The 14,018-nt window shown below is 43.0% G+C and overlaps 1 protein-coding gene across 5 annotated transcripts in view; it reads right to left on the reverse strand.

Moving 5' to 3' along the window:
- Positions 1 to 5,923, reverse strand: part of LOC121541430 (rap guanine nucleotide exchange factor 1-like) — a 90,150-nt gene extending 84,227 nt beyond the window's left edge. For all 5 annotated transcript variants that reach the window (XM_045208021.1, XM_045208023.1, XM_045208022.1 and 2 more), the window contains exon 1: positions 5,670 to 5,923. In XM_045208021.1, coding sequence (XP_045063956.1) covers positions 5,670 to 5,697 — 28 coding nt within the window. In that variant the 5' untranslated portion in view covers positions 5,698 to 5,923. The remainder of the gene's footprint in view (positions 1 to 5,669) is intronic.
- Positions 5,924 to 14,018: the final 8,095 nt, after the last annotated feature.

A 14,018-nucleotide genomic window follows, 5' to 3' on the forward strand; every position in this document is an offset into this window, starting at 1 on the left:
GCCGATTTTGCAGGTTTTCCTACTTACAAAGCATGTAGAGGTCTGTAATTTTTATCATAGGTACACTTCAACTGTGAGAGACGGAATCTAAAACAAAAATCCAGAAAATCACATTGTATGATTTCTAAGTAATTAATTTGCATTTTATTGCATGACATAAGTATTTGATACATCAGAAAAGCAGAACTTAATATTTGGTACAGAAACCTTTGTTTGCAATTACAGAGATCATACATTTCCTGTAAGTCTTGACCAGGTTTGCACACACTGCAGCAGGGATTTTGGCCCACTCCTCCATACAGACCTTCTCCAGATCCTTCAGGTTTCGGGGCTGTCGCTGGGCAATACGGACTTTCAGCTCCCTCCAAAGATTTTCTATTGGGTTCAGGTCTGGAGACTGGCTAGGCCACTCCAGGACCTTGAGATGCTTCTTACGGAGCCACACCTTAGTTGCCCTGGCTGTGTGTTTCGGGTCGTTGTCATGCTGGAAGACCCAGCCACGACCCATCTTCAATTCTCTTACTGAGGGAAGGAGGTTGTTGGCCAAGATCTCGCGATACATGGCCCCATCCATCCTCCCCCAATACGGTGCAGTCGTCCTGTCCCCTTTGCAGAAAAGCATCCTCAAAGAATGATGTTTCCACCTCCATGCTTCACGGTTGGGATGGTGTTCTTGGGGTTGTACTCATCCTTCTTCTTCCTCCAAACACGGCGAGTGGAGTTTAGACCAAAAAGCTATATTTTTGTCTCATCAGACCACATGACCTTCTCCCATTCCTCCTCTGGATCATCCAGATGGTAATTGACAAACTTCAGATGGGCCTGGACATGCGCTGGCTTGAGCAGGGGGACCTTGCGTGCTCTGCAGGATTTTAATCCATGACGGCGTAGCGTGTTACTAATGGTTTTCTTTGAGACTGTGGTCCCAGCTCTCTTCAGGTCATTGCCCAGGTCCTGCCGTGTAGTTCTGGGCTGATCCCTCACCTTTCTCATGATCATTGATGCCCCACGAGGTGAGATCTTGCATGGAGCCCCAGACCGAGGGTGATTGACCGTCATCTTGAACTTCTTCCATTTTCTAATAATTGCGCCAACAGTTGTTGCCTTCTCACCAAGCTGCTTGCCTATTGTCTTGTAGCCCATCCCAGCCTTGTGCAGGTCTACAATTTTATCCCTGATGTCCTTACACAGCTCTCTGGTCTTGGCCATTGTGGAGAGGTTGGAGTCTGTTTGATTGAGTGTGTGGACAGGTGTCTTTTATACAGGTAACGAGTTCAAACAGGTGCAGTTAACAGGTAATGAGTGGAGAACAGGAGGGCTTCTTAAAGAAAAACTAACAGGTCTGTGAGAGCCGGAATTCTTACTGGTTGGTAGGTGATCAAATACTTATGTCATGCAATAAAATGCAAATTAATTACTTTAAAAATCATACAATGTGATTTTCTGGAGTTTTGTTTTAGATTCCGTCTCTCACAGTTGAAGTGTACCTATGATAAAAATTACAGACCTCTACATGCTTTCTAAGTAGGAAAACCTGCAAAATCGGCAGTGTATCAAATACTTGTTCTCCCCACTGTAAATACACTACATGACCAAAAGTATGTGGACACCTGCCCGTCGAACATCTCTTTCCAAAATCATGAGTATTAATATGGAGTTGGCCCCCACTTTGCTGCTAAAACAGTCTCCACTCTTCTGGGAAGGCTTTTCACTAGATGTTGGAACATTGTTGCAGGGACTTGCTTCCATTCAGTTACAAGAGCATTAGTGAGGTAGGGCAATTAGACCTAGCTCGCAGTCGGCGTTCCAATTCATCCCAAAGGTGTTCGATGGGGTTGAGGTCAGGACTCTGTGTAGGCCAGTCAAGTTCTTCCACACCGATCTCGACAAACCATTTCTGTATGGACCTGGCTTTGTGCATGGGGGCATTGTCATGCTGAAACAGGAAAGGGCCTTCTCCAAACTGTTGCCATAAAGTTGGAAGCACAGAATCGTCTAGAATCTCATTGTATGCTGTAGCGTTAAGATTTCCCTTCACTGAACTAAGGGGCCTAGCCCAAACCATGAAAAACAGCCCCAGACCATTATTCCTCCTCTACCAAACTTTACAGTTGGCACTATGCATTCGGGCAGGTAGCGTTCTCCTGGAATCCGCCAAACCCAGATTCTTCCGCTGTACTGCCAGATGGTGAAGCGTGATTAATCACTTCAGAGAACACGTTTCCACTGCTCCAGAGTCCAATGGCGGCGAGCTTTACACCACTCCAGCCGACACTTGGCATTGCGCATGGTGATCTTAGGCTTGTGTGCGGCTGCTCGGCCATGGAAACCCATTTCATGAAGCTCCCGACAAACAGTTATTGTGCTGATGTTGCTTCCAGAGGCAGTTTGGAACTCTGTAGTGAGTGTTGCAACAGAGGACAGACGGTTTTTACGCGCTATGCACTTCAGCACTTGGCGGTCCCATTCTGTGAGCTTGCGTGGCCTACCACTTCGCGGCTGAGCCGTTGTTGCTCCTAGACGTTTCCACTTCACAGTAACAGCACTTACAGTTAACTGAGGCAGCTCTAGCAGGGCAGACATTTTACGAACTGACTTGTTGGAAAGGTGGCATCCTATGACTGTGCCAGGTTAAAAGTCACTGAACTCTTCAGTATGGCCATTCTACTGCCAATGTTTGTCTATGGAGATTGCATGCCTTTGTGCTCAATTTTATACACCTGTCAGCAACGGGGGCAGCTGAAATAGCCAAATCCACTAATTTGAAGGGCTGTCCACATACTTTTGTACATACAGTGCATTCGGAAAGTATTCAGACTCCTTTACTTTTTCCACATTTTGTTACGTTACAGCCTTATTCTATAATGGATTAAAATGTTTGTTTCCCTCTTCAATCTACACACAATACCCCATAATGACAAAGCAAAAACAGGTTTTCAGAAATATTTGCAAATGTATTACAAAAACACGAAAATGTGACATTAACATAAGTATTCAGACCCTTTACTCAGTACTTTGTTGAAGTACCTTTGGCAGCGATTACAGCCTCGATTCTTCTTGGGTATGACGCTACAAGCTTGGCACACCTGTATTTGGGGCGTTTCTATATGTAAATGTGATATTTCCGTTTATTTTATTTTATACATTTACAAAAATGTCTAAAAACCTGTTTTTGCTTTGTCATTATGGGGTATTGTGTGTAGATTGATGAGGGAAAAAAACAATTTAATCAATTTTAGAATAAGGCTGTAAAGTAACAAAATGTGGAAAAAGTAAAGTGATTTGAATACTTTCCGAATGCACCATACTTTGGGAATCTTTATTTGTGGACAAAACACAGCCTTTAATGTCATATCTCTCTGTCATACATATGCACACATCCAGGGAATTTCGTATTATTCTGTATGTAAATCCGAGACACTCCATTTAGTATGATAAGTTACGTTTCTAATGGTATGTATTATTTTGTGTATGTCCATCACCCATTTTGTTTGATATGTTACAAATTACAATTTGTATTATATGTTACGAACTCAGACTGAGACTAATATCATACTAAATAGATCTTCTCGGATTTACGTACAGAATAATACGAAATGTTCTGAGAACAGATTGCAACAATCTATGGCTCAGCATAAGAACTAATTGACAAACAGTCGGAAACTTTACGTCTGTTTGGAGTGCCGTCTCTCTGTGGACAACACACTCCCTCTCGACGGGTCTGACCTAGAGTATGTGGACAACTACAAATACCTAGGTGTCTGGTTAGACTGTAAACTCAACTTCCAGACTCACATAAAGAATCTCCAATCCAAAGTTAAATCTAGAATCGGCTTCCTATTTCGCAACAAAGCCTCCTTCACTCATGCTGCCAAACATGCCCTCATAAAACTGACTATCCTACCGATCCTTGACTTCGGCGATGTCATTTACAAAATAGCCTCCAACACTCTACTCAGCAAATTGGATGTAGTCTATCACAGTGCCATCCGTTTTGTCTCCAAAGCCCCATACACTACCCACCACTGTGACCTGTACGCTCTTGTTGGCTGGTCCTCACTACATGTTCGTCGTCAAACCCACGGGCTCCAGGCCATCTATAAATCACTGCTAGGCAAATCCCGCCTTATCTTAGCTCATTGGTCACCATAGCAGCACCCACCCGTAGTCTGCGCTCCAGCAGGTATATCTCACTGGTCATTCCCAAAGCCAACACCTCCTTTGGCCGCCATTCCTTCCAGTTCTCTGCTGCCAATGACTGGAACGAATTGCAAAATCTCTGAAGCTGGAGACTCTTATCTCCCTCAATAACTTTAAGCATCAGTTGTCAGAGCACCTTACCGATCACTGCACCTGTACACAGCCCATCTGAAATTAGCCCACCCAACTACCTCATCCCTATATTGTTATTTATTTTGCTCATTTGCACCCCAGTATCTCTATTTGCACATAATCTCTTGCACATCTAGCATTCCAGTGTTAATACTATTGTAATTATTCTGCACTATAGCCTATTTATTGCCTTACCTCCATAACTTGCTACATTTGCACACACTGTATATATATTTTCTGTTGTATTTCTGACTTTATGTTTTTTACCCCATATGTAACTCTGTGTTGTTGTTTTATTGCACTACTATGCTTTATCTTGGCCAGGTCGCAGTTGTAAATGAGAACCTGTTCTCAACTGGCTTACCTGGTTAAATAAAGGTGAAATAAAAATAAAAAATAAAAATAAACTCCCTAATGTGTAGTGTGTGCATGCGTGAGCTGCAGACAATCACCGCCCATGTCGAGAGGCGAAACAGCTGGAGCGGCGGGATACTAGCGGGGATAGAGTTTTAAAAAGGCGATGAAGTCATGCCTCCTATGTTTCCATCCCATTGTACTGAACGCCATATTCATAGATATGGATACCTTCGCTTTATATTGCATATTGATAACTTTTGCATCACAATGTTGACACTGTAAATATTGTGCCAGACACTGCTGTAACAAATGTCATTGCAAAGCAGATATGCCACGTGCACAATGGAAAATCAACTTGACAACACAGGGAGGGCAGTGTGATACATTAGTCCGATATGATTGCAACCCCAGTTAAAGCTGCTGTGGAGGTTAAATTGAGTTACTTAGTTACCTAACTTACAAAGAAATTGTCTAGCACACAAGAAATGCTTGCTAGCTGTGTGTGTGGTGTTGTCCCACTGGTTTAACTCAGCCGCTAAGCTAACATTAGCTAGCAACATCTGCAAAGGAGGAATGTATATAGATAAAGTTGAGAGCTAGCTAATGTTTACTGTCATTACTTCGATTACTAGCAAAACATTTGTAAATTAGTATTATATTACAAGCTAAGGAAAAGCGCTCGCGCTAGTTAGCTGGAATGTTGTTGGTCAACATACGCTAACTAGAGAGCTTTTCTACACCGTTATCCCGAAACAGCCATGGTATGGAACACCAGTTTACTCTACTGGGTAAGAGAAAAAAAACAATCCCCTGGCTGCACACGAGCACGGCTAGGAAAATGCTTGTCCTATGGAAAATATTTGAAGACTCCCGAACGCAACGAGAACCCCAAGCCGGGCCTACCCGTCCCCAATGTGTGTGATATCCCAGTCCCCGACACGGAGCAGTGGTATGAGGAGCTATTCGGCTGAAATGCTTACCTTGCTTGCTCTCTATTTTCCCCGACATTTCGTCGCCAGCAGTGATTTCACTCGCAATAAAAAACAGCCTGAAACCGCCGTGTCTCCCTCGATTATTTCCGCATTATTGGTTCACACGTGTCCGTGAGATGAATTCGCTGGAGGTAAGAGACCAGATTTTTGGCACACACATCTACGTGATACGATGTGTTAAACTGTTTCTTGTCCGTCTCCAACACAGCAGTACCTTGAACCGTGCGTCCTCGACATGGACAACAGCGCCTCTTTGCGCCTGGAATTAACTACGTCATTCTGTCAACAAGAGGGTGTGTTTCAATTTCAATGGAAAGTGCCCCCTGTGGCTACTATATGTGAAGCCTTTTGGGCTGCTCAGAGGTAGAGAGAGCTATAGGCCTATTTGGCCTATATAATTGTTGACAGAGTATCCTACACTGGATATTTTACAAACTAAGTCTTGTATAAGTATTTTATATCATAAACCTTATAAAGTATAAAACTGAATGAGGTCGCTCAGTCTGTCAACCCTGGTGGTCCTAACAAACTAGGCTAGCCTACATTATCCTGGTTTAGTGCAGAAATAAATGCACTCACAAAGCAGCATGTGTCTAGCATGAAAAAGTCAGTGTGAGGATGCCCTTATCTTATTGTTCTGAATAATTGATCTGACTGGCAGAGGGCATCTGCATTCCCTCCTGTCAGTGTTTAGCGATCTGGGCCATCCTTTACCCACCCACTGCTTTCCTGAGGGGCCAGGGGAGAAGCCATAGAATTAGGAATTAGAATACCAATAATAGTAATTTAATGGGATGTCTATGGGAGAAGCATGGGGTGGAATCTTGGACCTCAAGCGGAGAGGCTGACATTGACCTGACTCAAGCTTTACTCTAAAATCTAAGCATACTTTTGTTGTATGTCACTGTTGAGAATAGTACATTGTCCTTCAATGTGTGGTGTCAGTCCTAATTGCAGCAGAAATATTCATAGTGTGAGTGACTGTGTAACATGTCACAGGAATCAGGTCTGCGCTCTGACTTTAGGGAATGTATGTCTCGAGGCTTTGGTGAGTGTGGATGCATGTATATGTGTGTGTGTGTGTGTCCGTGTGTGGGTGTGTACACTGTGTGTGTGTGTGTGTGGAATGCATTTGCTGAGGCTATGGTGAAATCACAGAGAGGAAAAACAGAACAATGAGTTCCTGAGCAGAGACAGGCCTGTCAGAGCAGGATAGAGCTCTGCTCATTAACAGAATGACTGGCTGCTAGTTGTAGTTGCTTCTCAATGGTGCCTCAACATACAGCAAAGCCGATGCCTCTGTCAGTTTCTTCAATGTAGCTGTAAGCTCCGCTGTTTACTCCATTTCACTGATTAGGCAATGTCATTCCATAAAAAATGTTTCATTGGCAGCACGTGAGTTTTGTTTGATAGTGTCAACCACAATATCCCAAAGCCTAGGACCAAGAGGAATTGAGAGGTAGCCTTTAGTTACTATGCCCCCAGCCTGACAGAACCTGACGGGGGCCGAAACAGTGGACATATTTAAAAGATATCTTAAAACACAGCTTTTTAGCTCTGCTTTTCCTTAGGGTGCTTTATAGTCTTTCCGTTTTTATTGTTATTCTTTCGTTTTTTCTCCTCTGATGTTAGTTGTGTAGTAAATATTTCTGTTTTTATTTACATTGTTTTGTATGTTTTCTTTCTTCCTGTGAAGCACATTGCATCCATGTCTGAAATGTGCTATATCAATAAAGCTTGATTAGATTTGAATGTGAGGTAGAGAACTTAGTGTACTTTGTACAGCGGTCATGACCAACTTTGCTCAGGGAAAATGTATTTGGAAAGTGAGAAAAAGGAAGATAAAGTGGAATATTGATGATGTTGATGCAGATATCTATTTCTATGAGGGTAGTCAACTCAAGGGTTGCTCACTTTATTGATAGAGCATTATGGGCACTGTAGTACAGTGTCTCCCAATCCTGGTCCAGAGGACCCAAAGGGGTGCATATTTGTGTTTTTGCCCTAGCACTACCACAGTTTAACTAATCAACCCATCAGTCATTTGATTATTTGAATCACGTGTGTTAGTGCTAGGGCAAAAAGAAAAATGTGCACCCATTTGGGTCCTCAGGACCAGTATTGGGAGGATTGGGAAAAATTGCACAGAGTGCTACAGCCACTTTTTATATTTAATCCAAACAGTGACAATGTAACCTATTTCATAACCTTTCTACTATAGTGATTACCTAGAAGGTGTGTTGTTTTGTCCCCCTTCTCAGTAGAATCCAAAATTAGGTTTCCAGTTTCCACCACTCTGCTCGAATCAGAACCAGGCTAGAATAGCTACAGGCTGACACCTAGGGGCCATATGTTGACAACACACCCTGAGTGCCAAAAAAGAAAAAGAAAAAGGCAGAGCGCTGCCATTCATCTCTTTTCCACCAAGCGTCTCTCACGTGCTGCATTAGAAACATGTGTTTAGGGCCGAACACACCCCCATTCACATCTACAGGGATGTAGTGGAGCGGGTCGAGAGTTTCAAGTTCCTTGGTGTCCACATCACCAACAAACTATCATGGTCCAAACACACCAAGAAAGTTGTGAAGAGGGCATGACAACGCCGTTTCCCCCTCAGGAGACTGAAAAGATTTGGCATGGGTCCCCAGATCCTCAAAAAGTTCTACAGCTGCACCATCGAGAGCATCCTGACCAGTTGCATCACCGCCTGGAATGGCAACTGCTCGGCATCCGACCGTTATGCGCTACAGAGGGTAGTGTGTACAGCCCAGTACATCACTGGGGCTAAGTTTCCTGCCATCCAGGACCTAAATACTAGGCGGTGTCAGAGGAAGGCCCAGAAAATTGTCAAAGACTCCAGTCACCCAAGTCATAGACTGTTCTCTCTGCTACCGCACGGCAAGCGGTACCGGAAGGCTCCTTAACAGTCCAAAAGGCTCCTTAACAGCTTCTACCCCCAAGCCATAAAACTGCTGAACAATTAATCAAATGGCCACCCAAACTATTTACATAAGTATTCAGACCCTTTGCTATGAGACTCGAAATTGAGCTCAGGTGCATCCTGTTTCCATTGATCATCCTTGAGATGTTTCTACAACTTGATTGGAGTCCACCTGTGGTAAATTCAATTGATTGGACATTATTTGGAAAGGCACACACCTGTCTATATAAGGTCCCACAGTTGACAGTGCATGTCAGAGCAAAAACCAAGCCATGAGGTCGAAGGAATTGTCCTTAGAGCTCCAAGACAGGATTGTGTCAATGCACAGATTTCTGCAGCATTGAAGATCCCCAAGAACACATTGGTCTCCATCATTCTTAAATGGAAGTTTAGAACCACCAAGACTCTTCCTAGAGCTGGCCTCCCGGCCAAACTGAGCAATCAGGGGAGAAGGGCCTTGGCCATGGAAGTGACCAAGAACCCGATTGGTCACTCTGACAGAGCTCCAGAGTTCCTCTGTGGAGATGGTGGAACCTTCCAGAAGGACAAACATCTCTACAGCACTCCACCAATTAGGCCTTTATGGAAGAGTGGCCAGACGGAAGCCACTCCTCAGTAAAAGGCAAATGACAGCCCACTTGGAGTTTGCCAAAAGGCACCTAAAGACTCTCAGACCATGAGAAACAAGATTCTCTGGTCTCTTGAAACCAAGATTGAACTATTTTGCCTGAATGCCAAGCGTCTCATCTGGAGGAAAGCTGGCACCATCCCTACGATGAAGCATGGTGGTGGCAGAATCATGCTGTGGGGATGTTTTTCAGCGGCAGGGACTGGGAGATTAGTCAGGATTGAGGCAAAGATGAACAGAGCAAAGTACAGAGATATCCTTGATGAAAACCTGCTCCAGAGTGCTCAGGACCTCAGATTTGGGCGAAGGTTCACCTTCCAAAAGTGGCTTCGGGACAAGTCTCTGAATGTCCTTGAGTGGCCCAGCCAGAGCCCGGACTTGAACTCTATCGGACATGTCTTGAGAGACCTGAAAATAGCTGTTCAGCGACGCTCCCCATCCAACCTGACAGAGCTTGAGAGGATCTGCAGAGAAGAATGGGAGAAACTCCCCAAATACAGGTGTGCCAAGCTTGTAGCGTCATACCCAAGAAGACTGTAGCGTCATACCCAAGGGTCTGAATACTTATGTAAATGTGATATTTCAGTTTTTTATTTGTAATAATTTAGCAAAAATGTCTAAAAACCTGTTTTTGCTTTGTCATTATGGGGTATTGTCTGTAGATTGATGAGGGAAAAAAACTATTTAATCCATTTTAGAATAAGGCTGTAACCTAACAAAATGTGGAAAAAGTCAAGGGGTCTGAATACTTTCCGAAGGCACTGTATCTATGCATAGTCATGTACAAATTACCTCGACTAACCTGTACATTGCACATTGACTCGGTACCTGTACCCCCTGTATATAGCCTCGTTATTGTTATTTTATAGTGTGTTTTTATATATATATTTTTTACTTTAGTTTACTTTGTAAATATTTTCTTAACTCTATTTCTTGAACTGTATTGTTGGTTAAGTGCTTGTAAGTAAGCATTTCACGGTAAGGTCTACACCTGTTGTATTCGGCGCATGTGACAAATAACATTTGATTTTTCAAGACACAAAAAAACATATTCTTTCAAATTTTGTGCACACATTTGTTTACATCCCTGTTAGTAAACATTTCTCATTTTCCAATATAATCCATCCACCTGACAGGTGTGGCATGTCAATAAGCTGATTAAACAGCATGATCATTACACAGGTGCACCTTCTGCTGGGGACAATAAAAGGCCACTCTGAAATGTGCCATTTTGTCACACAACACAATGCCACAGATGTCTCAAGTTTTGAAGGAGCGTGCAATTGGCATGCTGACTGCAGGAATGCCCACCAGAGCTGTTGCCAGAGAATTGAATGTTAATTTCTCTACAATAAGCCGAGGCGTTTTAGAGAATTTGGCAGTACCTCCAACCGGCCTCACAACCGCAGACCACGTGTAAGCACGTGTTATATTTTTCAATATTCATAAATTAATCTAACAAAATTGTTATTGAAATCAAAATACTACTTTACAGAGCAAGCGGTAAATCTTCATATGACACCAATTTTTGCTTTACAGCACCTACAGATGAGTCATTATGGAGTCTTAAATGAGGCAGGTTAAGGCCAAAATGTCACAAATGTTCCAACTTTAAAACATTATTTCTCAATTATGCTTTAAGATAGTAATGTCAAATTTATGTTAACAATCATTCCTCCAAAGGACTCTTCTAAGGATTACATTTCGTGAAAATCCCCCAAATCACGGCCTTTATTTGTTCTCGTTTCGTGAGGAATCACCTGTAGGAATCAAATAATCCGTTTTAGAGCTGAACTGATTCTGACTGCTGGACTCTGATTTGGTCTGGATCTGGTTTACAGAGGGCCACCAGTAGATACACTATATACAGTGCATTCGGAAAAGTATTCAGACCCCTAGACTCTTTCCACATTTTATTAACTTACAGCTTTATTCTAAAATGGATTAAATCGTTTTTTCCCTCATCAATCTACTCAGTACAGAGCGAGCAGACAGATGAAGCCTGCGTTTGATTTCCACAATGGTGGGCGCAGAGCGGAGAGTTCAAACCCAGGCTTCCGTTAAGTAAGTGGTGCCAGGAAAATAACCTCTCCCTCAATGTCAGCAAAACAAAGGAGCTGATCGTGGACTTCAAGAGACAGCAGAGGGAGCATGCCTCCATCCACATTGACGGGGCCACAGTGGAGAAGGTGAAAAGCTTCAAGTTCCTCGGCGTACACATCACTGACAATCTGAAATGGTCCACCCACACAGGCAATGTGGTGAAGAAGGCGCAACAGCTCCTCTTCAACATCAGGAGGCTGAAGAAATTCGGCATGGATCCTCACAAACTTTTACAGATGCACCATTGAGCACATTTTCCCGGGCTGTATAACCAACTGATACGACAACTGCACCGCCCGCAACCGCAGAGCTCTCCAGAGGGTGGTGTGGTCTGCCCAACGTATCACTGGGGCCACACCGCCTGCCCTCCAGGACATCTACAGCACCCGGTGTCACAGGAAGGCCAAGAAAATCATCAAGGACCTCAGCCACCCGAGCCACGGCCTGTTCACCCCGCTACCATTCAGAAGGCGTGGTCAGTACAGGTGCATCAAAGCTGGGACAGAGAGACTGAAAAACAAGGCCATCAGACTGTTAAATAGTCACCACTAGCCGGCCTCCACCCAGTACCTTGCCCTGAACTTTAGTCACTGTCACCAGCCGGCTACCAGCCGGTTACTCAACCCTGCACCTTAGAGGCTGCTCCCTATGTACATAGTGTAGACATGCAACAGTGGTCACTTTAATAATGTTTACATACGGTTTTACCCACTTGTATATGTATATACTATATTCTAGTCAAGGCCTAACCTATTTAACTATTGCTGTACATATACTATTCTATCCTACTTCTTCTTTAGATATACGACATATTCTATCCATATACTGTCCATAATGTCTATACATCCCATCATAGATAGATAGATAGATAGATAGATAGGCAGGCAGGCAGGCAGGCAGGCAGGCAGGCAGGCAGGCAGGCAGGCAGGCAGGCAGGCAGGCAGGCAGGCAGGCAGGCAGGCAGGCAGGCAGGTAGGTAGGTAGGTAGGTTGGTTGGTTTATACTCCGGACTCCGACAGTTTGTATTGTTGTGTATTGTTAGATATTACTGCACTAGAAACACAACCATTTCGCTACACCCGCAATAACATCTGTGAAATATGTGAATGCGACCAATAAAATTGGATTTGAGCCATGGGCGGAAAGGACGAGGTGTCTAGGTTGTAACCTACTCAATAATACATAAGAGTAGAGCACTCTGTCACTGACACAAACATACATACACAGATACACATGGAGACAAGATCAGGAGACAAGGCGAGCTATAGAACGACACTTACACACACATAAACAGACAGATGTGCAAGGGCATATGTATGCACGCACGCACACACTGTATGAAATACTATTTTTACACGCCTATTCACAGACAGACAGACACATAACGGTTAAAAAATCTATTTTTGTATTTATTTTTCTATTTACATTTTTACAATAAACAAAAACATACAATACCAGTCAAAAGTTTGGACACACCTACTCATTCAAGGGTTTTTCTTTATTTGTACAATTTTTTACATTGTAGAATAATAGTGAAGGCATCAAAACTATGAAATAACACATATCAAATAATGTAGTAACCAAAAAAGTGTTAAACAAATCAAAATATATTTGAGATTTGAGATTCTTCAAACAGCCACCCTTTGCCTTGATGACAGCTTTGCTCCCAGAAGGCATTAATTATTGAGTCTGTAGTATATATATACCAGGTTTGCCCCTGGGCAGATATACAATGAAATCAATGTGCACTTTTCCCCATGTAAGGTACAATTTAAAATTAGAAAACGCCTTTCTTGGTCTGTGTGCTGGCATATAAGGAAAAAGGGTGTATTCTTATTTATCAGGATGCTTACACCTCTGCTGTTACTACAGTAGGTGGCAGCATAGGCATCTCCAACCCAGCTCCTCTTTAAATATTCAATTTCTCCTTTTGTGAAGTGTAGCTCTTGAAGGAAAACCACATCTGCTGATGTTCTCTTTAAATATTCAAGAACACATTATTTTTTGGGGTGAATATGTTTTTCATTATTTTTTTCATTATTATTTTCTCTTATTTTCTCCAGATACAAACTTATATGAACAACAACTTACAGACGCACATAAACAATGACTACATCTCATCTGTCCTGACCCGCATGCTCACACCCCCATCCCTAGTGCCTGCATTGTTGTTTGCAACTTGGCCTTAAATTGTTCCAAGCCCATGCCATGTAATAAGTTGGATTTTGTTGGCCTTTACTTGTATATAATTACATTTACATTTTAGTCATTTAGCAGACGCTCTTATCCAGAGCGACTTACAGTTAGTGAGTGCATACATTTTTCATACTGTCCCCCCGTGGGAATCGAACCCACAACCCTGGCGTTGCAAACGCCATGCTCTACCAACTGAGCTACACGGGTCAAAGTTAACCTTGTCTGCTCCGTCTGTCATGGAAGAACCAGATAAAACATTTTAGAAGGCATGTTATAGTGCGGTGGACATCCCATGGATATGGAAGAGTCATAGTATGAATACATAGTTATCAGTGGCGGTCGGTGTCATTTAAGATGAGGGAGGACACATTTTTTTTCATGAGCATGGCCTTATTTCTATTACAGCATATTGGATGACTGTCATTCATATTCCATTCACCCAGTCCAGTGTAACAGCGATAGGTTTAGG

The sequence above is a fragment of the Coregonus clupeaformis genome, chromosome 27 (assembly GCF_020615455.1).
Source record: "Coregonus clupeaformis isolate EN_2021a chromosome 27, ASM2061545v1, whole genome shotgun sequence".
Classification (NCBI taxonomy): Eukaryota; Metazoa; Chordata; class Actinopteri; order Salmoniformes; family Salmonidae; genus Coregonus; species Coregonus clupeaformis.